At 39.6% G+C, this 27,616-nt stretch overlaps 1 protein-coding gene across 2 annotated transcripts in view; it reads right to left on the bottom strand.

The window, feature by feature from the left end:
• Positions 1–726: 726 nt before the first annotated feature.
• Positions 727–27,616, bottom strand: part of cdc5l (CDC5 cell division cycle 5-like (S. pombe)) — a 58,404-nt gene continuing 31,514 nt past the window's right edge. For both annotated transcript variants that reach the window (XM_072251453.1, XM_072251454.1), the window contains 8 exons: positions 26,611–26,759; positions 25,857–26,016; positions 23,080–23,244; positions 22,744–22,824; positions 18,635–18,877; positions 15,714–15,911; positions 4,359–4,571; positions 727–1,201 (listed from right to left, as the gene is read on the bottom strand). In XM_072251453.1, coding sequence (XP_072107554.1) covers positions 1,094–1,201; positions 4,359–4,571; positions 15,714–15,911; positions 18,635–18,877; positions 22,744–22,824; positions 23,080–23,244; positions 25,857–26,016; positions 26,611–26,759 — 1,317 coding nt within the window. In that variant the 3' untranslated portion in view covers positions 727–1,093. The remainder of the gene's footprint in view (positions 1,202–4,358; positions 4,572–15,713; positions 15,912–18,634; positions 18,878–22,743; positions 22,825–23,079; positions 23,245–25,856; positions 26,017–26,610; positions 26,760–27,616) is intronic.

The following is a 27,616-nucleotide window of genomic DNA, read 5'->3' as shown; positions in this document are numbered from 1 at the left end:
TGCACACCAACACCTCTTCCCAACTGTGAAGCAAGGTAGAAGGAGCACTGTGGTTTGGGGCTGCTTTGCTGCCTCAGGACCTGGACTACTTGCAATTATTGAGGGAACAATGAATTCAAAATTGTATCAAGACATTTTACGGGAGGATGTCAGGGTAGCAGTCCTTCACCTGAAGCTTAATAGAGTTGGATGCTGCAACAAGACAATGATCCAAAATAAAAGATTAAATCAACAGAATGGTTTAAAAAGAAGGAAATTTATGTTTTGGAATGGCCAAGTCAGAGTCCAGACCTTAACCCAATTGAGAAGCTATGGCATGACCTGAAATGGGCTGTTCATGCAAGGTATCCCAGAAATATTGATGAACTGAAACAGTTTTGTACAGAGGAATGGTCTAAAATTCGTCCTTGCCAGTGTGCAAATCTGATCAGCAGCTATAGGAAAGGTTTAGTGGAGATTATTGCTACTAAAGAAGGTTCTACCAGTGTGAAAGAGTAAACAATGTGTCCAATAAAGGCATGAAAGGTACAATTGTTTGTGTGTTTTTAGATTAAGCAGATTGTGTTTGTCTATTATTGTGACTTAGATGTAGATCAAATCAAATTTTATGAGTATTTAGTGCAGAAAACCAGGTAATTGCCAAGTGTTCACAAACTTTTTCTTGCAATTGTATATCTTTTCAAAGTTCAAAAGGTTTAATTATTTCAGTCATTAAAATGAAATATACAGAGAATAAACAAATTTCACATTTTATTAGAATGATACTCAAATCACAGTACAAATCACTCTTTTCCATAAGTTTAACATACAATTAAGAAAATGTTCAGAAAAGCTTTGACAGTAGACCAGCTTAACATGTTTTCTTCTTTCAGTACTGACAAACAGAAGACTACTCCATATATTACTTAGAATCTCCATGTGGAATATACAAAGGATCCATATATACTACAGAAAAATTCTCAGTACAATTTGCACAGGGTGACATCTTGAAGTTTCCTTTATAGCCATTATTGTCACAGAAAATACTTTATTAAATGGAGTTCACTGTACAAAGTAATGTGAAATGCATGCAGAGCAGAGGATTTTCCACTTATCAATACTTCGCTGCCACAAGTCCTTCTTTTTCCAGAAGCAGGTCTGCGTACCTCTGCTGAAGTTCCTTCTCTCTCTCCTGTTGTCGTGCGACATCTTCCCTCAAAGACTGAGTTTGGAGTTTGAAAAGGATATGGCAAATAAAAGTCACAATATTGTTTATGAATAGGCAGCAACAGAAAGCTAAGCCCTGCCTTCACTCTGAGACACCTTAAAATCAGAATTTGAAACCTGCCATTCCTAAAATGCAGAAGATATCCTACGTTTCAATTCCCCCACCTTGCTTTATGGGTGAATGCTCCAAGTGAAAGCAGAATGCTACCTAACATTTCTAAGGATTAATTTTGTTTTTGTACCAGAAAATACCCTGTACCACTGGTAGTAACTGTATAGACAGCAGATGTCATCCTCAATGATTTTACAGTTAAGTAGTTTAGTGTGCCTTGTTTGTGCAAGAATCACCTACAAATGACTACATTTATAAAGAATGACAGTTTTGTTTTATGGCAGCTAATTGTTATAAAATTGTGGCAGGTTAAGTAACTGATTCTTCTACAGGATAGACAACAACATTCCCATGACATTTACCATCCAATTCCAGAATAGTCTATTTCGTACAGCTCAAGTTTGCAGTAAAAAAGTATTTTCTTTCATCGCTACACACACAAAATGCTGCAGGAACTCAGCAGGTCTGGCAGCATCTGTGGAAAAGAGTTAAACAATCCAATGTTTCGGGCCAAGACCCCTCATCAGGACCAGAGAAAAAGATGAGGTCAGAGTAAGAAGGTGAGGGGAGGGAAGAAAGAAATGCAAGGTAGTAGGTGATAGGTGAAACCGGGAGGGGGAAGGGATGCAGTAAAGAGGTGGGAAGTTGACTGGTGAAAGAGATTAGGGCTGGAGAATGGGGAATCTGATAGGAGAGGACAGAAGGCCATGGAAGGAAGGGGCAGGAGCACCAGAGGGAGGAGATGGGTAGGTAAGGAGACAAGGTAAAAAAGGGAAATGGGAATGGGGAATGGTGGGATCATTACTGGAAGTTCGAGATATTGATGTTCATGCCATCAGGTTGGAGACTACCCAGACGGAATACAAGGTGTTGCTCCTCCAGACTGAGCGTGGCCTCATCACGGCAGTAGAAGAGGCCATGGACTGACATGTCAGAAGTGCTAGGAGGGAGATCAGTGAGGAGGAACGGGTGGACAAGGCAGTTGCGTAGGGAGTGATCCCTGTGGAAAGTAGAAAGTTGGGGGGGGGGGGGCTGGGGAGAGATGGTGGTGGGATCCCGTTAGAGATGGAGGAAGTTACAGAGAATTACGTGCTGGACACAGAGGCTGGTGGTGTGGTAGGTGAGGACAAGAGGAACCCTATCCCTGGTGAGGTGACGAGAGGATGGGGTGAGGGCAGTTGAGCGTGAAATGGAAGAGACGTAGTTGAGGGCAGCAATGATGATGGAGGAAGGGAAGCACATTTCTTTGAAGGAGGACATCTCAGTAGTTCTGGAATGAAAAGCCTCATCCTGAGAGCAGATGTGGCAGAGATGGAGGAACTGAGAGAAGGGGATGGCATTTTTACAAGTAACAGGGTAGAAGCAGGTAGCCGTGAGAGTCAGTGTTTTTATAAAAGACATCAGTAGATAAATTGTCTCCAAAGATTGAGACAGAGAGATCGAGAAAGGGGAGGGACGTTTCGGAAATGGACCAGGTAAATTTGAGGGTGGGGTGGAAGTTGGAGGCAAAGTAGATGAAGTCGATGAGCTCCACATGGTTACAGGAAGCAGCACTGATGCAGTCGTCGATGCAGTGTAGGAGAAGTTGGGAGTGATACCAGTGTAGACTGTTCCACGTAGCCAACAAAAAGGCAGGCGTAGCTGGCACCCATGCAAGTGCCCATTTATGTGGAGGAAGTGGAAGGAACTGAAGGAGAAATTATTGAGAGTGAGGACCAGCTGTGTCATTGAGAGGGAGGAGAGTGGTGGTGGAGAGGAACTGGTTGAATCTGGTGGCCAGAAAGAAATGGAGAGTTTTGAGGCATTCCTGGTGGGGGATGAAGGTGTATAGGGATGGGACGTCTATAGTGAAAATAAGAAGACCAGAGCCAGGGAACTTGAAATCATTGAAAAGATCAAGTGCATGCAAAGTGTCATGGGTGTAGGTAGGAAGGGACTGAACCGTGGGAGGGGTGGAGGAGGAAATGGGAACCGAGTCAAGGTACGCAGACACAAGTTCAGTGGGGCAGGAACAAGCAGAAACAATGAGCCTACCTGGTCAGGGGAGGTGCGGGGCAAGGGAACTATGAGGTTGGTGGCAGTGGATGGAAGATTCCAGAGTTAAAAAGGTCGGTGATTGGTGTGGGAGACACCACACCAAGTGGGGTCCTGTTCAAGAGGCAAGTAAGAGGAGGTTGTTGCTTGGCCTCAGCAATGTAGAGCTCAGTCAGCTAGACTACAATAGCACCCACTATATCTGCGGATCTGATGGTGAGGTTAGGATTAGTGTGGAGAGAGTAGAGAGCAGTGCACTTGGAAGGAGTGAGGTTGGAATTGGAGAGAGGGGTGGTGAAGTGGAGACAGTTGGCAGTTAGCAATGAAAAGATCCAGAGCAGGCAGAAGATCAGAGCTGGGCATCCAAAGAGAGGAGGAGGGTTGAAGATGGAAGAATGGGTCATCGTTACGGGTTGGAGAGTAATGGCCAAAGAAGTAAGCATGGAGTTGGATGCAGTGGAAGAAGAGCTCTGCGTCATGGCAGGCACTGAGGTGTGGGCGCAGGGGGACGAAGGTGAGGCCCTTACGGAGGACAGAACATTCTGCCCACAGAGAGGGAAGGTCAGAGGGGATGGTGAAGACACGGCACGGATAAGAGCTGAGATCACCGGGGGAAGGGTTTTGGTCGTGTCAGAGAGAGGAGAGAGTTGGGATGTTCAGGGTAAGGTGGGCTAAGAGGAAGATGGAGTCTCCGAGGACCCAAGAGCTGGTGGTGGGACCTGAAAGACATGGGACTGCAGAGTGGTGGTGGGAGAAGGGGAGATGGGGGTTCCAGTGGTAGTGTATAAAGTCTCGGCCCGGGGGTGTTGTCGGTCAAGGCTGGAGTTGGAGGTTGCACATTCAGCACTTTGAAAGGGTCCGAGGACATTGGAACCCGCATTGATGGCTTTCATTGCTACACTGTATTACTAATGACTTTAATTTTCCAATTTTTTTAATGTTTAAATAAATTAGTGTTTTAATAGTGTATTTTAAAACATTACAGTTGATTAACTGCCGTAATTACCTCTTGTCTTCTCGGAATAGCAATATCTTCATGTTTCTTCAGTTCCTCAAAGGTGCATAGTTCCAGATGTGCCTGTTCAATTTGATCCCACAGATCACTCAACTGTTTCATAAGCCCTGTGGCACGTGACTGATAGCCACCAAGCAGGATCTTGAGCTTTTTCTCCATTTTTGCTGCCTGCTTTGCCTCTGTGGTCATATGATTTCTGTTGGTCTAAACAAGAAATTACATAAGCAGATTTTTTTCCCCAAGAAATACTGTTGTCAGCATTTTCTAGAATTGAGGGTTATTAGAATCAACTCCTGTATAATTCACAAATGAGGCTGATTTTATCTGACACTTCAGTCTTGTGAAATTTCCCAAAATATCTATCAACATTCAAATTTGGTCTAATTATCACAGAAGAATATGAACAGAACAGTAAGCCATTCAACCCCCAGCACCTACTTCATTGTGCACCAGGGTTAAGGGTAATCTTTTACCTCAGTGTCACAAGATCATGTCCTTAGATTTCGTTAATATGTAAAGCTCTATTAATGCTCAACTCAAATATATCTATGACTAAACCTCCACAACCACCTTGGCAGTGAATTTCAAAGTTTATTCTTATTTTGAAACCATAGCCCCTGGCTCTTGACAACCCAGTCGCCAGAATTATCAGCTCTCCATTTACCTTGTCAAGCAGCTTAGGAGTTTTATATATTTCAATTTCACATGTCAGCCAAACACATTTAATCTTGGTGTATGACAAACCCATTATCTCAGGAATCAATCTGGTGAGACTTTACTGCATTCCTGCCATTTCAAGTATCTCCTTCGAGAGTCAGAAAGAGCACAATCCAAATACCACAGCTTTACGCAAGAGGAATAAAATGTTTCTACCCTTGTACTCAAATCCTCCTGCTATAAAGGCAAACATATTTCTTACCATTTAAATTTCTATTTTTTTTTGTAAAATTCTATTCTATTTCTTTTTTCCTGTAAATAGAAAATCTCAAGGTAGCATATGGCAATATACAAATACTTTGATACGAAATTTAGTTTGAAGTCTGCCTTTCTAGTTGCTTGTTGAACTTATATTTTTACTTCCAGTTTTAAGGGCAATGCAGATTGTCCTGAACACCAACATCTTTTAATCTGTTTCTACTTTTATAAAATTCCGTCTTTTCTTTTTTCTCATCCAAGCTAGGTATCTTCATTTTTTTAATTCCATTTGCCATATTCTAGCCCATTCATTTAGCCTGTCTACATTACCCCCGTACAGTTATCTAGCTTTGTATCACCTGCAATCCTAGTTGTATTATACTGGATTACCTCATCAAAAGACTTGTAAATTCCCACTGGTTTCCTTCTATTACCCAGTTCTTAATCCAGTATATTGCTCCCAACATTACAGGTGGACCTATCAGTTCACTTGCACTTCTTCCAATCAATGTTCAGTGATCTGCTCCTTGAGGAGAAAACATGTGAGGCACTTGCCTTTAGTCCAGCTAGGTGACTCATGAGAATCAGATAATATTAATCCTTTCAATTTGCATAATACTTGATCTAAAGTTGCCTACTCCTTAATGGCTCTTCACACCCCAATCTCTTATATACAATTTACCCTCCTCACTGTTGATTTTATACTAAGATTAAACTAAGTTTATACTAAGATTAAAGTCTTTCATGATTATTATATTAGTCTTATTACAGGCACCTCCAATTTCTTGATTTATACTATACCCTGCATTACCATTGGCAGCTCATGCATAAACACAAGAGATTCTACAGATGCTGGAAATCCAGTGCAAGAAACATTCAAGATACTAGAGGAACTCAGATCAAGCAGTATCTATGGAAATGATAAACAGTCAATGTTTCGAGCTCAGACCCATCTTCAGGAGAGCTTTTATTAATATTTTCTATTCCTTGCTATTCTTAGGCTCCCCCCCCAATTGATTCTACTTAACTCTGAGCTATGACCCATTCTTTTTACAGCTTTTATCCTAATATCAAGGCTACCCTAGTACCTATTCATTTTGCATATCTCTTTCAAGAGTAAGTATTCTGGAATATTTAGTTCCTAATGTGGACCTCAATGCAATCATGTCTTTATAATGTCCTTTGGAGTATATCTACTTATTTCAGCCTGTGTCATTAATTTGTCCAGCTTGTTATGATTACGTTTTGCACTCCAGTGATGCACTCGTACCCTGATATTCTCTGTCCCTTCCAGACAAACTGTCACTTATTTTCCTACCCTGAACTATGGCTTTGCCATTCCTCTAACTCATTAAGGACATGTCTTTGTGGTGGTGGGGTTTCCAAATTCCTATCCAAAAGAATGCAGGGAGGGCAGGAACCCTCTGCACATTTTTTTAAAAATCCACATGAGAAGTTGATGCAATTTAACCTTTAGGACTACAGGATTAATCTGAATGGGATGAAGCTGGTGGAATGTGTGATTTACTCTAGCCTACAAGCTTCCAATTCTATCTAAGCTCCTGAATAGCACACTCAGTTTTAAAAGTACCATAAAGTTTGACTGTCTCAAGATAAAGTGACAGATTACCCAATCCTTCAAAATTACCAATGAGGGAAATTGTGCAAGCAAGGGGAAAAAAAAAAGGCAAGTTTAGAAATTTGGAAAATATCAATGTTGTTATAAAAATGCACCTCAGAAAATGTCTTAATTTTATTGATAGAGGGAGCAGCAAAGCAAGAATTAAACTGAAAATATTATTTTACCCTCAATTATACAAGTTTTGAAGCTGTAACTGAAATAATGAACTACATGAGAATTTCTCATTGTTTTGAATTTCTCAATAAATTGGTACTGATTACATTAAAATAAACTAATGAAAGTGCTCCATGCTACAGTATAAATATCTGCCCCAAAGCCCAAAATTCACTGATGCAAGAGCTCTGTGAATTTTTCAAAACACATTCCTAGAAACCAGATTTTGTTTTTGTTATAATCATTTCACTGGTCTCTTTTTTTGTAATAAACAGGTATTTCTTTAGAATTCCTTTTAAAATATATTTAGAATGTACAAATTTTAAAATGTTATATTATCCTGACTTTGAGTCACTTTATGTGGTAAAACAAATAAATCCAACCCTTGAATTCATTATTTTTGAGACATAAAAAGCTATGCATTATAGCTAAATACAAGTACAGACTGTAAGAAAAACAGGAAAATAGAAGCAGGGAAGGTCACTCATCTTTTTCTGCAAGTAGATTTTAAATAAAAGTAGCCATACTGCATTATAATAGTGCTGAGCAGTGGTTTAGGTCACCTTACTACCATTTGTATTCTATTACGAGGTTCACAAACTAGATTTGTTGGAATTACCTGTGCAACACAGTATAGGGTCAAGTTCGGTGAAGCCTTACTCTATTGCCCCTTTAGAAGTTCTCACAGATGCTGACATTTATCTCAGCATTTACAATATCAACAGCTAGCTTTGAAAATGACACTGTGCATCAGCAAAAGGTAGCTATAAAGGAGTACTACTACTGAATGATTAGAGGAAAGTGGAAGGTGATGAGGTGAGACAGGGAACACCAGATAGGTTGAAGAAGAGGAGTGTACACATGCAAGAAGCACAAAGAAAACATCAACGACTACAACTGGGAGCTCCTGGCAAAATATAGCTGGGGAGATATTTATGAGTGCCTGCACTTTGAGGAAACCTACAACACAGGCAAATCAACAAGCCTATCTTACATACTCCTATGGGGTTAAAAATAGTAAATGAAACCTCCTCCCCTTGATCATGAGGTTTGAGTGACCATTCAAATGCAACAGTGAGCAACAAGCATGAGAAGGGGCAGACTTACAGTAGACAACAGCAACTTTGAATGATGTCAATGTCGGGGAGTTGAGAATGATTGTGACCTTGATCTCTAAGACACAAAAAAACAGTCCAGAAAAGTGAGCAGCAGCATGGGACAACTTATTTAGGTTGCAGGAGGTCACAATTTTCTGTGAGGGCAAGAAATACAGCTAGAGTACTGGCCCTTTCAAAAGCACAGGTGTTATTAAATCAAGATGCTCTGTAATTAAATCAGAACTGTTTCTGAGAAAAAAGTGACGTTAGAAAAATCACATTTGAAAATTTTGGACACTGTTCTACTGTTGATGTCATGAGTTGAGTTTTTTTTAAATTGGAGAAAGGTAGAAGTGCAAACAAAAATCCCACAAGAAAAAAAGAGGAGTTGAATTTCTCAATGGAACGTACTGCTTAAGTCCCATTTAAGTCTCGTCAATTATAATATTACAAGAAACTATTTTTGGAGTTATACAAAGGAATTTTTAAGTTTGATACTTCAAATAAAAAAATTCCTAGTAATATCTATAAATGAAAAGCTAGGATTTTTTTCAAAGTAGTTTACATGTTCGAAATAATGCTCCTTTGTGAAAAAGTGACGGAGGTAGCACTACCTCAATTATTTTGTTGTAAAATTTGAAATTTTTACTGAAATGTAGGGTTGGAGACTGGAATTCAGAATTGAAATAAACTATAGAGCAAGATTAGGCATTGAAATGACTGTAGCCACAAATGTAGCTGTATTTGCTTATTGGTTTTCCTAAAAAGTATTTAGATATTGCACACCTTTAAGAGTGCAGGATACTGACAAACATATTAACGTTTATTGCAGCACAATCTGCAGCTGTTTTCAATACCAGGAGGAGAAGCGCAAATTCCCTGAATGGAACTGCTACTGCCTAATTCTTAGAACTACCCATGTGAATGATTTCCAACCTACTTTTCCCTGCCAAGATGTTTTAAACAAATCCACCTTTTGTGAATAACTTCCTTGATTAACTGAAACTTATACCTATGGGTATAAATAAAACATGCTATCCTTGCTATTCCGTTGTGCTTATTTTTTCAAAGAAAATTGGAATTTAAAAAAAGAAACATTACTTCTGTATACTTATTATGTATTACAATTCCTGCCATTCATTTTGTTCCAGAATTTATAAAACTTGGAAACAGTGAGATTATTCTAAAATAATAAAAAGCATGACTTTTAAAATAGTAGATTATAACACTATTTTGTCAGAAATAGGAAGTAAGATATCTTGACATACATTTAAGCAATATTTTAATAGCTTCGTTTGAATTATCCGTTCAGTGATTGGTTATATTAGACGTACATTTTAATGTTAAATGCACAACAATGCCCAACTAATATTTAAACAATGAAGCCAAAATAAATATCATTTAGCGAACAAGGCAAATATTCCCGTGTCGACAGTAATATCATACAGATTAGTCGGGTTAGATTTACCACTTGATTCATTTTGAGCTTTCTACTTAAATCTAGAAAAAGGTCATCACAATCAATGTAAAACAAATCCCTAAACTTTCATCTGCAATTAGATCATTACTTGTGATAAACCTATTTATTTTTATGGCAAAAAGTTCTTGTTTAAAAATATGTTTTCATTAGAAGCAGACAATACTGCACTCTGCTGGATAGGTCATTTCTGCAACTAACATTGCCTCACATGCCTTAATATGCAAATTAAAATGCATTAATTCTACTTCAATGTAACATACTGTTCAAGCTTTATATGCCACCATGCTATAGGTGTGTGTCTCAGTAACGTAAAACTAAATGCACACGAGTTATCCCTGGCCCCCATGGTTTCCTTTCCATTAGATTTATATTTTGTAGGAACAAAACATAACAGTGGCAACAAGCAAGTTTAAAAAGAGCTCAAGACGACTATGTACCTACTGAAGCGAGTCATGCTTTCTTCTCAAGGGCAGAGTGAGATATTCGAATTTTTTTTTTAAAAAGGCTGAATATGGATGAAATATATGGGTACATAAGCAGTGAGTACTAGATCATAATAATACATTTTTTAAAAAAGCAGAAAGATCGATTCATTTGATTGCACATCAGATAACTGGGTGATGTATACTGAACAAATTGAGCAACACTTTGAAGCAAATGAAATAGCCAATGAAAAGTGAGTGCCCGTGTTACTGAGTGCGATAGGTGAAAGGCATACATTTTCCTCAAAACTATCTTCCATTTATCTTCATATCGTCAAAGGAGTCAAAACGTAACGAAGTGTGTGTGTTCGTCCATCCCCAAGGCCAAAGGACGTGTCACAATTACGATCCTTTTTAGGATTTGTGAATTACTACAACAGGTTCCTGCAAAACCCGGCTATTGTGTTCCAACCCTTGAACTCATTACTACAAATTGGGAAGAAATGGCAATAGACAAAGCAGTGCGAGGTAGCTTTCCAACACATTATGATACACATTGTCCAGTGAAGTTTGCCTGATTCACTGAAATAACCCTGAGGAATTTAAAGCTGCTGTCCCTCTCCACTTCTGATCCCCACCGATGAGAACTGGGTCATGGGACCTCAGATTTCTTCCTCCTGAAGTCAGCCAGATTTTTATTGTCCCTCCTATATGCTGATTCGTTATCACCTTTGACTCGGCCAATGACAGTAAAGTCATCAGCAAATTGAAATATGGCATTGGAGCTGTGCCTAGTCTCAGTCATAAATATAAAGCAAGTAGAACAGAGGGCTAAGCACACAGCCTTGTGGTGCACCTGTGCTGATGAAGATTGTGGAGGAGATGTTGCCAATTTGAACTGACTGGGGTCTGCAAGTGAGGAAATTAAGCAACCAGTTTCACAAAGAGGTATTGAGGCCTAGATCTTGAAGCTTATTGAAAAATTTCTAGTTATGGTTAAACACCCTACAGTTCAGAAGGTTGCAAGATATTATGGTAACTGACAAAGCAGACATGGAAAAACTATTTGTCTAAGAATCATACAAAAATGATAAAAAAATTAAATTATTCTGAAAGTGATAACTGACTGATGCACACAATCAAAGATCAACATTTTTGTTAACTGGTAACATTAAGAAATAAGGGACAAAGGCTGGTATATGGATCATATCACCTTTAATAGAAAAAGATCTTAAGTACTCAATAGCCTAGTCACGCAGCCAAGAACACACAGGATAAACTGCCTGCAATGTCTCTTTTGGAGTGGTCATCAGGAAAGGGAAACTGAAAATGTCTCGCATTCGGGACTCTCAACGCAGTATTACCTAGTTGAAAATTTTATAGAGTAGGGTGTTCTTTACCTAACGAGGATATTAAATCATATTTTGTTCCCATTCATTTTAAATATAAACACAATCCCAAAAATATATATTTGTTATTTGTTCTCAGTAGTGATAACATTGCATTCTCTGTCAATAAATGTTAAAAAAGCCTGAACAGGTTAGACATGGTAAAGTTATTTCCCATGGTAGGGGAGTCTAGGACAAGAGGGCACGACTTCAGGATTGAAGGACGTCCTTTTAGAACTGAGATGCGGAGAAATTACTTTAGTCAGAGGGCGGTAGAATTTGTTGCCACGAGTTGCTGTGGAGGCCGAGTCATTGGGTGTATTTAAGGCAGAGATAGATAGGTTTTTGATTAGCCAGGGCATCAAAGGGTATGGGGTAAAAGCAGGGGAGTGGGGATGACTGGAAGAATTGGATCAGCCCATGATTGAATGGCGGAGCAGACTCGATGGGCCGAATGGCCTGCTTCTGCTCCTATTTAATGTTGTTCATATATCTTTTCCTCTGTCTACCTCTGCTCCTTTTCCCCTCCACAGTTCCTTGTAGAACGGTCTTTGCAAGGCCAATGGACCTTGTTACGTGGCCATACCATCTCAGCTTTCTTTTCTTCACCTTTGTGAGAAGGTCTTCATGGGGGCCAATGTGGTGCTGGATGGTCTTACGGACCTGCTCGTTTGTGATGTGGTCCAAGTATGAGATGCCCAAGCTGTTGCGATAGCATCTCATTTCCAATGCCTGTACCTTCCTCTGTAGCTCTGCTGTGAGAGTCCATGTCTCACATGCATACAGGAAGATGGAGAATACCAATGCACGCAGGAGTCTGATCTTGTACTTCATGGTGATGTTGCTGTCCCTCCATATTGTCTTGAGTTTGGATAGTGCAGTCATTGTCTGTGCTGTTCTTGCCGGGACTTCTGGTCTTGATACTTCATCACTGATGATGACCCCCAGGTATTTGAACTGCTGCACTGTCTCAAGTTTCTGACCATGGACTGAGATGTCTGTTGTGATGGCACCATTGGCATTTGCCATGAGCTTGGTTTTCTCGGCACTTATTTCCATTCCAAACTTTGTGAGGTTCTGTCAAGATGGCTGACGAGGTTGGCCAGTTTGTCCTCTTTTCCTGCAAGTCCATCATTGTCATCAGCAAATCTTAGGTTTGTGATGTTCCTCCCTCCGATGCTGACTGTGCCCACATGATCTTCAAGAGCAACACCCATGATTCATTCCAGGAAGACGTTGAAGAGAGTGGGGGAAGAGGAGGCAGCCCTGACGGACTCCTACGGAGGTATGGAACCACTCCCCGATGGTGCCCTGAGTGAGTACTGCACTGGTTGCCTTGGCGTAAAGCTGATGGATTGTATGAACATGCACTCACAGTAAAAAATATTACATACCATTAATAAATATACAACGTGTGCAGGGTAACAAAAGCAGCATCGGGAGAATACCTGAATCAGCTGCTGAACAACAAACAATGGCAGACTTTCAGTCTTCACCAGTCTTGCTGTGATTTGATTAAAAAGGTTACAGTTCACTCTATTTGTATTTTTTTTTAGGTTTTATGCAAGGTATAAAAACAATCAGCATTGTGGACTTGCTCTGATGTTAGATTTTCACCAACAACCATCTTGACAAAGCTCATTGTATTTCTCTGCTGCTTCACGATCAGCAAACACTTTATGACCACAAATATTTAAAAATTTAATGTCTGCAACCAGCCTGCTGAATATTCACAGTTACCTTCAATTTTCAGTTTGTCATGATTGATCTTTCCGTTTCATGATCAGCATACTGTTAAGTGGCATATGTTCACTCTGACATCCATGAATCCATTCTTTCAATACATGATCGAGGTCTTCATTCGTTGCTTTATTTTCATTACCTTCTGTTCATTACATACACAAGGTCGCATCTCAGAACTCTTGATGTGCAGAGACCTGCACATTGCCTAGGAACCTTCCCAGAGTCTTGTCGAATTTTCCCATCTGTGACATCATATTAGTGCTCAAAAAAACTTCAGATTTTGGAGCTTTTCAGATTTTGCAACCTGTTAATATTTTTTTTCCTCACTTTATTTCCCACTGCCTCTTAGCAGTCTCACCATACCAAGCTACTTGTTAATATACACAAATGATTATAGTGAGTCGATTGTGCTCGATTTAAAAAGTTTAAATATCAGTCTTGAATCTTCCAAGAAACTGTTTTTTTAAAAACCTAATTCCTTACTGCTTACCGGTAGCACATAAATTCAGAGTCGGATATGATGGCAAACCCAAGCTATCTCAGTATCTTTTTATAAAGATGATAGAAAAACAGTACAGTTGAGTATCTAATTAGTCAGGGTATCAAGGGATATGGGGAAAAAAGCCGGAAATTGGAACTAGATGGGTGAATAGTTTAGCTCATGGGGGGGGCTGCGGAGCAGACTCGATGGGCCGAATGGCCTACTTCTGCTCCTTTGTCTTGTGATCTTGTGAGTATCCCTTATCCGAAGTTCCAAAATCCGAAAACCTCTGAAACCTGAATTTCTTTTTTTAGCACTGACATGACGTCACAAATGCAAAACTACACAACACACTGGGAAGAATCCAGGCAATGCACAGGTCTCTGCGCACCACAGACAGTTCTGAGAAGTGATCTCACCTACGTAATGAACAGAAGTTAATAGAAAATAAGAAAACAACTCAAAAAGTGAAAAAAGATCTTGATCATGTACAGTATTGAAAGAGTGAATTCATGGGTGTCAGAGTGAACATATGCCACTTAACAGCATGCTGAAAATGAAACAAGGAAAGATCTATCATGACAAACTGAAAATTGAAGGTAATTGTGAAAATAGCAGGCAGAAATTTAAGAAGAGGCATAGCTTTAAATTTTGAAAATGTCTGCCGATCATGAAAATCTAGCACAGGGGTCCCCAACCTTTTTTGCACCGTGGACCGGTTTAGTATTGACAATATTCTTGCGGACCGGCCGACTGGGTGGGGGGGGGGGTGTTCAAGTAGGGTTAAACTCACCTCAACATGTCTTTTACAGTCAGGGTTGCCAACTTTCTCACTCACAAATAAGGGACAAAAGTAGCAGTCAAATCCCAGGACACTTTACCCCAAGAAAGACTACCATGACCATGAAGCCTTGCGCGGGCACCTGTGTGTGCATGCGTGACATGCGCAAGTGATGTGCGCATGCTAGTACGTCCCGATTCTTTCCCCCACAAATTGGTTTTGCCTTCATCTTCCCGACTATACTGTACATATATTATTTCTACTTAATATAGGCTGCGTATTTATCATATCTTTCCTGTTTTTACTATATGTTAGTGTTATTTATTTTAGGCTTTATGTGTTATTTGGTACGATTTGGTAGGTTTTTTTTGGGTCTGGGAACGCTCAAAAATTTTTCCCATATAAATTAATGGTAATTGTTGCTTCGCTTTACGCCATTTCAGCATGAAAGGTTTCACAGGAACGCTCTACCTTAGAGAGGGAAATACGGGACAAGGGCAGTCCTGTATGGGACAACCAATTTAGCCCAATATACGGGATGTCCTGGCAAATACGGGACAGTTGACAACCCTATGTTCAAGTTCAACAGTGCGTGACAGGGAATAAGGAAAGGTGCAGCTGACTCATATCGTTTCTTCGCGGCCTGGTAGCACATGCTTTGCGGCCTGCTACAAGTCCGCTGCCCGGTGGTTGGGGACCGCTGATCTAGCAGAAGGGTAAATCCACGATGTTGATTGTTCTTATACCTTACATTTCTAAAGTGCTGATGATGAAAATCTAACACCAGAACAAGCCTACAGTGCTGATTGTTTTATACCTTACTTAAAATCTAAAGAAGTAAAATACAGATACAGTGAACTGTAACCTTTTAATCAAAACATGGCATTGTAGGTAAAGATTGAAAGCTTGCCGTTGTCTGTTGCTGTTCAACAGCTGATCTAGGTATTCTCCCGATGCTGCTTTTGTTATCCAGCACACATTATATTTTCATTAATGTATGTAATTTTATTTTAACTAAGTACATGTGTTATGAACAAGTGTAAGACAAAGATGGCTTACCAATAGCACATAAATTCAGAGTCAGAAATAATGGCTATCCCAAGCGACATTGTTATTTATTCCAAAATCCAAAACACTTCTGGCTGGAGAACTTTGGATAAGGGGTACTCATCAGCTCCATCATCATTAGGAACAAATATATTATTTTTCATTGAATGATCCCGTTTTTGAAGATATACACTAACCTCCAGTTTTTTTTCCAGTGATTCTATGCGATCCTTCTTGCTGGCCAGATTGGCACGAGTATATCTATTCTGTCCTGGCAGATAGAGCACCTGACTGTAACATTCTTCCCACACTTGGTTATATGCTTCAAGTGGAAGGTCTCCATGACCCATACCATGTTTAACAACTTCCATCTCCTGAGACAACAAATCACTCGCCTGAAAAAAAATGACACATTCACTGAGTTGGAAGTAGATATAATTGACTTTAAAAATTAAAAACCTTACCAATTCTAGGGAAATTAAAACAATTGTAAATTTTACTGTTTCTTTCCATTTTATTCATCATATTTGAATTCATCAGAAGTATATTTTGATTAAAAATATCTGCCAATGATGAAAAGCTTAAATAAAAACAGAAAGTATTGGAACCTTAGAAAAAAAGTGGAACAGTTGACATGTCAGGTCTGGGTCCCTTTATTAGAATAGGGAAGGATAGAAAACAAGTTAGGTAGCAGAAAACTAGGGGAGAGATGGTGGAATATAGAGAATAAGTCTGACAGGGCAAGATCAGATGATATAATGTGGCAGCCAAGAGAAGTGATAATCAAATGACTCTGTAATATGTAGCCAATGATAAGGCGCTGCAGAATGCCCAGCTGGTCAGACTTTAACATGGGGGGGAAAAGAAACAGAAATCTGAGCCAAAATAATGGCAGGTACAAATGACCACTTCTGATACACACAGAAAGACCAAATTGTTAGAGTCATAAAATTTAGGTATAGAGTCCTGCAGCTTATAATGCAGGAGGGGCTGTTCCTAAAACTTGCATTTGGTCTTGCTGTAAAAATGCAGGAAACACAAACAGCATGGTCAGAGTGTGAATAGGACATTGAAATTAAGTGACCAGAAATTTGGGGTTAATCCTGTCTACTGATCTGAATTGCCATTTGGTCACATGGTCTTACACTATTCAACACATTCTGTTTCCCTCTCCCAAGTATATCTATTACATAAAACTAACTTGCTGTTCTCTTTCCCAATTTTGACGAAGGTCTTCAGCTTGTAATGTTAATTCTGTTGATCTTTCAACAGATGTCATCTGACCTGTTGAAAGTTTCCAGTATTTTCTGTTTTATCTATGAAATTTAGACTGCTGTCTGGAATACTGTTTTCATAGATTACTGGCCAAAACTGGCAAGTGGATTCAAATTTTATGGTCATAAGGCAGATTGAGATCAAATTCTTAGTCCACTCATTCCTTACACCAGTCATGCCTAACACTGCAGCACTTCATTAAAAAGACATCACTGACATCTAGTGGTACAATGGTGTATCATCATGCAACATCACATTCTAGCCTACATATTGATATTGAAACAGCAACCTTAATTGCACAATTTCCATTAATGTTAATAATAATATCGATAAACCATTATTCCAAAAATGACACTTGATGCATTATACCCTATATCTCCTTTAACCAAGATCAAAACCCATAATATTCAGCTATTTAAGAAAATATGTACATTTATAAAACTCAGTGGTAACATTTTTTAAATTACCTTAAAATCACTTCAGAATTGTGACAATTAAATTATATCTTTTTTTGTCTTCAGAATTTTTTCATTCAAATTACAATGCTCCATGCTTCCAAAATGATACATGTTAAACTAAAATACTATTATCTGTTCAAATTACAAAGAAATTAATTACAGCTAAATGGTTCCTTCAAATGCAACTACAGGAATTCCAAAGTGGATCACTTACTTTAAAATTGGCCATGCACCAACACAACAGTTGAGTTCTTTGCATACCACTCAATACATTTAGTTACAATAAGCCATTACTAATTTGTTCAATTCAACATAGTTCACATGTAATCACACTAATCAAACTTTTCTTAGAACTATTCTACTCTATGCACAGCACACTTGAAAATGCAAATGCTCATTCAAAAAGGGATGAAGTATTTATCCAACTAGTTTCAAGGATTCTTCAGTGTACACAGAAAAATAGAGCAAAAAGCTGGCCAGTTGACCTTCATGTCAGTACTAGTTCTTTGAAAGAGCTATAGAATTGTTTTCACTCCACTGCTCTTTGCCCAGTGCCACGCAATTTTCTTCACATTTCCTTTCAAAAGGAAAGCTTCCACGACATTTCCAGAACTCAGCTATTTTGTAGAAACATTGCCCCTCTCTTCTATGGCTTGTTTCCAGCTTTACTTCAAATTTGCCTCCTCTAGTTCCTAACTCTCTTATCTCTGGAAACAAGTTCTCCCTATTTAACATGACCAAAACCCTTTTAGTTTTTGGATTCCCTTTAGAAATTTTCTACTGCATACATGTTCTTTAACATTTCAAAGAATACATATCAGACCAAAATATCTTAGTGTGTAAAATTAATTTCTCACCTCTGACTCTTTGGCCTATTCCCTCAAATCCAAGTACATTCGTTACCACTTTCATGGCCAGTACAAACAATTTGTCTTCTACACTCCATCAAAGCCATCACGGCCTTGAATAGCTCTTTAATATTGCTACATAAAATTATCCACACTAGCTTCTCCCATCGCTCCATGTGATTGAAGTATTTCAGTAAATCTTCCCTCTGCCCCCTGCTTTCACCCTCTTTGAAGCACAAGTGCAAATGCAGACACAATACTTCAAATGAAGCCACACTACTGCTATAAATTTTATTAGAATTGCAACTGTCCATAAGATATTGCTTTCATACATATATAATTTTTAAAAATTATAGAGTGTGTAGATATGATATAATTGAATAGCTTTTCAATAAGCCCTTTCATTAATAGATTAATTTTACTTTGGCAATCACTAATTTTTAACATCAGTTACTATAGAACTCCACCTTTCCATCATGGGATCAAGAGTATAATGCAAACAATTACACTCTATATTAATTAAAATAACTGACAAACCTTTTTCAGGTCTTCTTTATTGATTTTCTCATATTTGTTGTGTTCGAGGAAAGCAATATGCTCAGCATTACTAGAACTTGATCCTGCACCTTTGCCTCTTTTATTAAACTGGTCCACATATGGATGATGCAGTGTATCATAGTGAAGCATGATAATCATTTCTTTCTTCACCATCTCTTCAGCTTTCTGCATTTCAGTTAGAGGAGGCTCTACATTCAGCGGACGCAAGATGGTTTCGTTAACCTAAAATTAGAAAGGGATTTGGTTGTATACACTAATGCTATATTTTAAAAGAACACTTTTCTTACCATTACAAAACTCTAAACATAACCATGATTTAACAGATTCTAAAAATGTACTTCATTAACCTTTTACCATGCTAATTTAGCAACTTTTAATAATGTATTTTTTCTATTGGTAAGATTGTTGTACTTTTCCTTAGGGCATAAATAACTCTGTTCCTCTACATAATAGCTAACTTTCTATATTTCAATACAAATTGCTTATTTTATATTGCTGGTCCCCTGCTTTACCTGAAGCAAACTTCAAAAGCGTGTTCCTGATCAGTGGAGACATGAATAGCATAAAATGAAGGCTTACTGAGAAACTCTTTTGACATTTGGCTAAGTTTTTAGAAAATTGAAATATATTCAAAGACTATTAAAATCTGTACTACTGAATAACACAGGGCTGATGAAGGGTCTCGATCCGAAAACAGTGACTGTTTACTTTTTTTCCATAGATGCTGCTTGGCCTGCTGAGTTCTTCCAGCATTTTGTGTGTTGCTTGGATTTCCAGCATCTCCAGATTTTCTCTCGTTTGTGACTGTACTACTGAATAATTGTTTAAAAAAAGAATACTTCTAAAAGAGAGATATTAAGGCCCTAGTTAAGAAAAAGAAAGAGGTGCACAGTAGGTATTGGAAAGCATTCTAAGGGACCGGATAAATGTATGAAGTATTTGGATAGACAGGGACCGATTAGGGATAGTCAACAATGGCTTTGTGCATTATAAGTCACGTCTAAACAATCTACAAGTTTCTTGAAGAAGTTACCAGGAATATTGATGAAGGCAAGGCAGTGGATGTTACTTACAAGGACTTTAGTAAGGCCTTCGAGAAGGTGCCATATGGGAGGTTGGTCAAGAGGTTCAATCGCTTGGCATTAAGGTAAAATCGTAAATTGAGTTAGGCATTGGTTTCGCAGAAGATGCAGAGAGTGGTTGCAGATGGAGGCCTGTGACAAGTGGTGTGCTGCAGGGATTAGTGCTGGGTCCATTTTTGTTTGTCGTCTATATCAACGATCTGAATGATAATCTGGTAAACTGGATCAGCAAATTTGTGGATGACTCCAAAATTGGGGATGTAGTGGACGGCGAGGAAGATTTGCAGCGGGATCTGCACCAAACAGAAACATAGGCTGAAAAGTGGCAGATGGAATTTAATGAAGGCAAGTGTGAGGTGTTGCACTTGAGAGGAGCAACCAGGGTAGGTAGCAGTAGGGCAATGAGGAGTACAGAAAAACAAAGGGACATGGGAATACAGATCCATAATTCCTTGAAAGTGGCATCACAGGTAGAGTGTGTCATTAAAAAAAAAGCTTTTGGAACTTTGGCCTTCATAAATCAAAGTATTGATTATAGGAGTTGGGATATTGTGTTGAAGTTGCATACAACATTGGTGAGACCCTATTTGGAGTATTGTGTTACCTACAGCAATGATGTAAATAACATTGTTAAAAATTTACAAGGAAGTTGCTGGGACTTGAAGACCTAAGTTATAGGGAAAGGTTGAATAGGTTGAAAAGGTTTATTCCCTAGAAGGTAGAAGATTAAGGGAAGATATGATAGAGGTAAGCAGAATGAGGAAGGAAAATGATAGGGTAAGTGCAAGTAAGCTTTTTCCACTGAGGTTGGGCGAGACTACAACTAGAGGTCATAGATCAAGGCTAAAAGGAGAAATATTTAAGGCGAATATCAGGGGGAGCTTCTTCACTCAGAGGGCGGCGAGAGTGTGGCATCAACTTCAACATTAAGAGAAATTTGGATAGGTAAATACATCAGATGGGTGTGGCCTGGGTGCAGGTCGATAGGACTAGGCAGATTAATGGCCTGCTGCTGTACTGTAGTGTTCTATGACTCTCTCAATGAAAAAAAAGCTAGATAAACATAACTAAGAGCAACGATCTCCCTTGCAGCTATTTTCTCCAACTGAAATGAGTCTCCCTGCAGCAGATCTAATCTGGGGCAGGCTTAGCATTCAGATTTCTCATTGTCTCTCTGGAACACAGAAGCAAATGTTGTTAAGACCACAAGACCATAAGATATAGGAGCAGAATTGGAGAATTTGGCTCATCAAGTCTGCTCTGCCATTTCATCATGGCTGATCCTATTTTCCTCTCAGTCCCAATCTCCTGCCTTCTTCCTGTATTCCTTCATGCCCTGATCAATCAAGAATCTATCAATCTCTGCCTTAAATATACATAAAGACTTGGCCTCCACAGCTGCCTGCGGCAAAGAACTCCACAGATTCGCCACTGTCTGGCTAAAGAAATTCCTCACCTCTGTTCTAAAAGGATGCCCTCTATTGTGCAGCTGTGTCCTCTGGTCTCAAGGATCTCCCACCATAGGAAACTTGTTCTGGAGCTGCTCCGGCCTATAGTCAGGCCACACTTAGATCCCCTCCAGTTCGCCTACCAGCCCCAACTAGGAGTTGAGGATGCCATCGTCTACCTGCTGAACTGTGTCTACGCCCACCTGGACAAGCCAGCGAGCACTGTGAGGGTCATGTTTTTTGAATTCTCCAGTGCGTTCAACACCATCCGCCCTGCTCTGCTGGGGGAGAAGCTGACAGCGATGCAGGTGGATGCTCCCCTGGTGTCATGGATTCTTGATTACCTGACTGGCAGACCACAGTACGTGTGCTTGCAACACTGTGTGTCCGACAGAGTGATCAGCAGCATTGGGGCTCCACAGGGGACTGTCTTGTCTCCCTTTTTCTTCACCATTTACACATCGGACTTCAACTACTGCACAGAGTCTTGTCATCTTCAGAAGTTTTCGGATGACTCTGCCATAGTTGGATGCATCAGCAAGGAAGATGAGGTTGAGTAAAGGGCTACTGTAGGAAACTTTGTCACACGGTGTGAGCAGAATTATCTGCAGCTTAATGTGAAAAAGACTAAGGAGCTGGTGGTAGACCTGAGGAGAGCTAAGGTACCGGTGACCCCTGTTTCCATCCAGGGGGTCAGTGTGGACATGGTGGAGGATTACAAATACCTGGAGATACGAATTGACAATAAACTGGACTGGTCAAAGAACACTGAGGCTGTCTACAAGCAGGGTCAGAGCCGTCTCTATTTCCTGAGGAGACTGAGGTCCTTTAACATCTGCCTGCCGATGCTGAGGATGTCCTACGAGTCTGTGGTGGTCAGTGCTATCATGTTTGCTGTTGTGTGCTGGGGCAGCAGGCTGAGGGTGGCAGACACCAACAGAATCAACAAACTTATTCGTAAGGCCAGTGATGTTGTGGGGATGGAACTGGACTCTCTCACGGTGGTGTCTGAAAAGAGGATGCTGTCTAAGTTGCATGCCATCTTGGTCAATGTCTCCCATCTACTACATAATGTACTGGGTGGGCACAGGAGTACATTCAGCCAGAGGCTCATTCCTCCAAAATGCAGCACAGAGTGTCATAGGAAGTCATTCCTGCCTGTGGCCATCAAACTTTACAACTCCTCCCTTGGAGAGTCAGACACCCTGAGCCAATAGGCTGGTCCTGGACTTATTTCATAATTTACTGGCATAATTTTACATATTACTATTTAACTATTTATGGTTCTATGACTATTTATTATTTATGGTGCAACTGTAATGAAAACCAATTTCCCCCTGGGATGAATAAAGTATGACTACTACAACAACTACTAAACATGCTCTCCACATCCACTCAATCAAGGCCTTTCACCATTTCATAGATTGGGGTCTGATTGACACCACTGAAAACACCAGGAAGTTGGGACTTAGTTCAAATGAGTGCCTTTAGAAGTGATCCGGTTTATTAATGTAACCCTGCTCACAAAAAATGCTATGGACTGCTGTTTTACACTCACCTCTGATGGTCTGGGAAAATTTCGTTGTATTGCTTGGTGTCTCTTTTTTAACTCCCTCTCACGTTCAGCATCTTTCATTGCCTTAAAAGGAAACGATAAAAATTCTGACAATTACTAACCCAAACTTGGTTGCAAGGTACAAAACACATGAAGTATGCCATTCTAATGCACTGAATTAGCAGACAGACATAATGTGAGTGATTACTCCATAGGATTCAAATATCAGTCTCACTTTTCAATTCCATCCTCACTATATAAGATACATGGTAAATGGAGAATCAATTTCAGAGTTAGAAAGTTTTGTGCAGAGTGTAAGGTAGAATTCTTGAAGGTTACCTGTCTACGAGACTCTACATCAGCAGCATCTTCTATGAAGTTATCTTCTGTCTCCTGTTCCTCAAGCTCTCGTTCTGCATTTTCTGGCAGCACAATTTCGAAGTCATTCTTCGGAGTAGGAAGATTCAGCAGACCCATCCGTAGTTGTTCACGGTGCTCTCTTTCCTGCAAGAAAAATTAAGTATGACCTTTGAGACAACATTAGTGATTTTCTGAGTGAACAAAGTTAGCTGCTGATTTGATAAAAATATTGATAGCGTTTTGCAATTACGTTAAGTGCAATATATATAGCTAACATTACCTGGCTGTTATTCACTTTTTAAACCCCTGTTTTCCATGAATTGTGTGTGATTATGGTGGTAAGCTATAGGGCAGATGTCACTGGTTAAAGCTGCAAATTCAGGAACTCTACGTAACCCAAACTCATTGATAGTTTTGCAATGTCAAATCTACTGTGCAATTTCAATTGTGTACAACAGCAAGGAAAATTGTCTAAGATCCTGCACCAGGTTAAAACGTTTCCCGAACCTATTGGTTTCTAATGAAGTGCGTGGTTTTGAATTAGTAGGCAAGGTAGAAACTCAGACTCCGTTAACAGCTGGGAGCAAATTGTTGTTGGCTCTCAAAGCTCTAGGGCAAGTTTGGGAAGGGGTATACTCTGTCTGATACCAGGCCAACTCAGACTCTCCATATCCAGACTAGAAATTGCTGGTGGCAATTCAGGGCAGAGGACTGGGCCACAAAGAATTAGTAAATTAAATTTTGGTAACATTTAAGGTCAACAGGTATAATATTACTTAGCTAGAGAAAACTAGTAGATTGTTTTTAAATCAATCTACCTGAGCACACCTTGAAGGTGTGTCAGATATGTCACCTTTATAGTGAAGCATATCTACAACATTCCAATATGTTAGCAGATAGGCAGAGTACCACAGCACAGAAACAAGCCCTTTGGTCCATGCCGGCATTGTCTTCTCCTTAGTTTCATCTGCTTTCACCCAGACCACTGCCCTCTGTACTACTCTCATCCATGTAATTATCCAAATTTCTTTTAAGTGTTACAATTGAACCTATATTCACCACTTGCACTGACATATCATTCCATACTTGCATCACTCTCTAAGTGAGGAAGTTACCCCACCGATTCCCTTTAAGTACTTCATCTTTCACCTTCGGTTCTAGTCTCAACCAAACTGAGGGGATAAAGCCTACATGCATTCACCTTATCATAATTTTTGTATACTTCTATAAGATCTCAGTTGTTATAGTTATGCAGTGCAGAAAAGGCCCCTTGGCCTACCATTTCGTGCCTAATCACATTCATGTGCATTAGGTTAGGAGACATTTGTGTTCTGGTGATTCAAGGTACTTCTTAAATGTCATAAGAATATCTGCCTCCACCACTTCTTTAGGCAGCATGTTCCAGTCTCCAACCATCCTCTCCATGAAAATAATTTGCCCTAATATCTCCTCTTAACTAGTGGTCCCCAACCTCTGGGCCGTGAAGCATGCAGGGGTGCAGCGGTAGCCGGAGCGCACCCAGCACATCTTTAAGGAAAAAGCCGAAATAAACAAGCTAATTAATTAGTGCCATCCGGCACGTAAATGTTGGCCCAGATCAGAGGCGATTGCCGATTTCACTTGCTCTTACGCGATGTTCACTCCTCTTTCCAGGCCAGCTGTTCCATTGTTTGGTCAATTTAAACGCCAGCCCAGACAGGCTGAAAAGACAGGGCTGTCAGGATCGAGGTGACAAGTTGAATCTACACAAACTTCTAATAAAGTATAGGCGCTGTCGTGCTTTCTTTGTAATGACAATTACATGCTGGTCCCAGAACAGATCCTCTGACACTTTTCAGAGAGAGAAACGTCGATCCTTAATGCTAAAGAATTTCAAGTTATTGGCTCTCTTCACCTCAGTTCCTCTAATGAAGACTGGCTTCTGGGTGGCACCTAATTAATAAGCTTGTTTATTTCGGCTTTTTCCTTAAAGATGTGCTGGGTGTGCTCCGGCTACTGCTGCACCCCTGCATGCTTCGCGGCCCAGTATCGGTCCGCGGCCCAGAGGTTGGAGACCACTGCTCTAAACCTCCTACTTTTCATAATAAACCTATGCCTCTCATCTTAAGTAGCCCCACCATGAGAAAAATGTATTTACTATCTACCCTATCAAACCTTTATATACCTTTATTAGCTCACCCCTCAGCCACCTCTGCTCTAGGGGGAAAATAATCAAATCCACCCTTTCTAAATACTCCTTATAACTAAATTGTTCCAAACCAGGCAACATCCTGGTGAATACTGAACTCACAAATGGGATCAATGCCTTTGGTTGCTAAAAAAACAGAAGGGAGAAAGTCATTTATGGTCTTCAGGTCCAATTTCTTATCAGGAACTTGTACTATTAGTGTTGACTTGTGTAGAATAGGTTTTGGGTCAGGGTAGAGCTTTGTGGCAAAAATATAGCTACTTATTTTCAAAGCTCATTCATGTGTAATCCTGACTGTCAAACGAAATCAGATAAATATTAGCATGTGTAGAATCATGTGAATGTTAGTTTGTGATATCTATTCTCTCCTGTAATCATTGCAAAGCCTTCAGAACAAAAACTGTAACTAATCAAACTAACTCCAGCTGGCACATGGCTCACAGTGGAACTTCAGTCTCCAGGCAAGCACTTAAGCTTAAATGAGTCAGTGTGCTTGGCTTAATGAACCAGCAAAAAACTATTCATTTTTCTTATTAAAACTGAACTCCAGAAATACCCTAGTTCTTACCAGTTGCTTGGTGAATGAAGGGTCGTAATCCACTACTTCCTCTCCAGGATTGATATTCAACTTATCTCGTAAAGGAGTCCTTCCAGGAGTCACTGCCACACCAGGTTTAGGTGTCATTCCACTACGTGGAGTCAAACCATCACTCCCATGTGTTGGGGTCCTAAACATTTTAAAGTAAGATATTTTACGAAACTGTCATTCATGCCGGACGCAGATGAATTAATGCTGCAAAGATGACATCAAATAGAATACAGAGATGAGTTATTTTATCTATAGTGTTGTTGACAGGATCACTCCCCTTCACCTTTTCATTTCTCCCCATCTTATTTCTCGTTTTTCTGTCTCCTCCACCCTGAAGAGGAGATGAATGTCCAATTTACTTCCCTCGAATGCAAATAATCCCACCCAGATCAAATTGACTTTATAATCTGGACTTCGTTTATATCTGGTTATCATTTTACAATCTTTGTTTAAGATTTGAATATCAAAAGTGACAGATGAGAAGAACTATATTTTCTCTTTATAAATGTCTTATAATCTGTGAAGTGTTTTATCTAGATGTCACCAATTAATATGCAAAATGAAAATAAACAAAGTACAAAACTTGAAGCATTACAAAATGAAAATTAAGCAAACGTCAGTAAATATAATTTTATCATTTCTAAAATCAAGCGTTATAGTTTCACTGAAACAATTATTCAAAACTGGGCAAAAAATTAAATTACTACATTAAGAAAAACATGTTAAGGCTTACCTGAAAGGTGTCGTGAGGACTGTATTTGGTGTCTGAACTACCTGTCGCTGTGGGGTTACTCCCGAAAAATCACTTTCATGGAGTGGGGTATTCAGTCCACCTTTTAAAGGTGTATCAACATTTGTCAGTGCCATTAAATTTTGAGCTTCCTGTATATTAAAAACAAAATCCAGTTTAGCACCCAATTTCATTTACATATTTACCTTTTGTTTTTAATTTTCACCTGAGTTCACGCATAGCCTAAAACCAGGAACTCATCTCCAACACTCCACAAAACCTACTCTAAAGTACATGAGCCGCTGCAGAACCAAAGCACTGCAATGAAGTGACCGGGCATCTTCCTATACTATTCCAACAGAGGGAGAAAATAAAAGCAAATCAAAATAGTAGCCCTCCAAAAAACTGTAACTCACTAAAATGCATTTTTTTTTTAAAAATTGCCTCATTTGAGTTTAAGAGACAGAAACTAAAATAATGCTCCCATTCTCACTTTTCCCAATGAAGAACTCTAGCGTGGATAATAGAAAATTGTCTAACTTGTATGTCATTCAGCTCAGTCATATGCGTAAATAAAAGGTGTATAGTCAAGATGATAAGAGCACTGGTGTTGCAGAGGATAGAAGACAAATACATTCTTGTACTGATAATTGGTTTATTACTGTCACATGTACTGAAATACAGTTAAAAATTTGTTTCTCTCATGCCATTCATACAGATCACTTCACAAGATCAGTACACCAAGGTAGTACAATGTAAAGTCAATAACAGAAGCTGTGTATAGTGTTATTATCTTAGAGAAGGTGCAGTGCAGGTAGACAATAAGGTGCAGGGGACATTGTGAGTTTATCTTTATAAGAGGCATTCAATAGTCTTATAATGGGGTGTATGAGGTGTCAGGGAGGGGTAGCACCTCTGGTGGGGGAACATGTCGCGTCCTTTTCAAGGCGGTTAGTCCATCTTTGGTCCCCACCTGGCACTCAGCTCTCACCTGTGGCTCCCTGTAGTT

The sequence above is a fragment of the Mobula birostris genome, chromosome 2, assembly GCF_030028105.1.
Source record: "Mobula birostris isolate sMobBir1 chromosome 2, sMobBir1.hap1, whole genome shotgun sequence".
Classification (NCBI taxonomy): domain Eukaryota; kingdom Metazoa; phylum Chordata; class Chondrichthyes; order Myliobatiformes; family Myliobatidae; genus Mobula; species Mobula birostris.
Note: the sequence above shows the minus strand (reverse complement) of the source record. Positions and strands in the feature narration are given on the sequence as shown.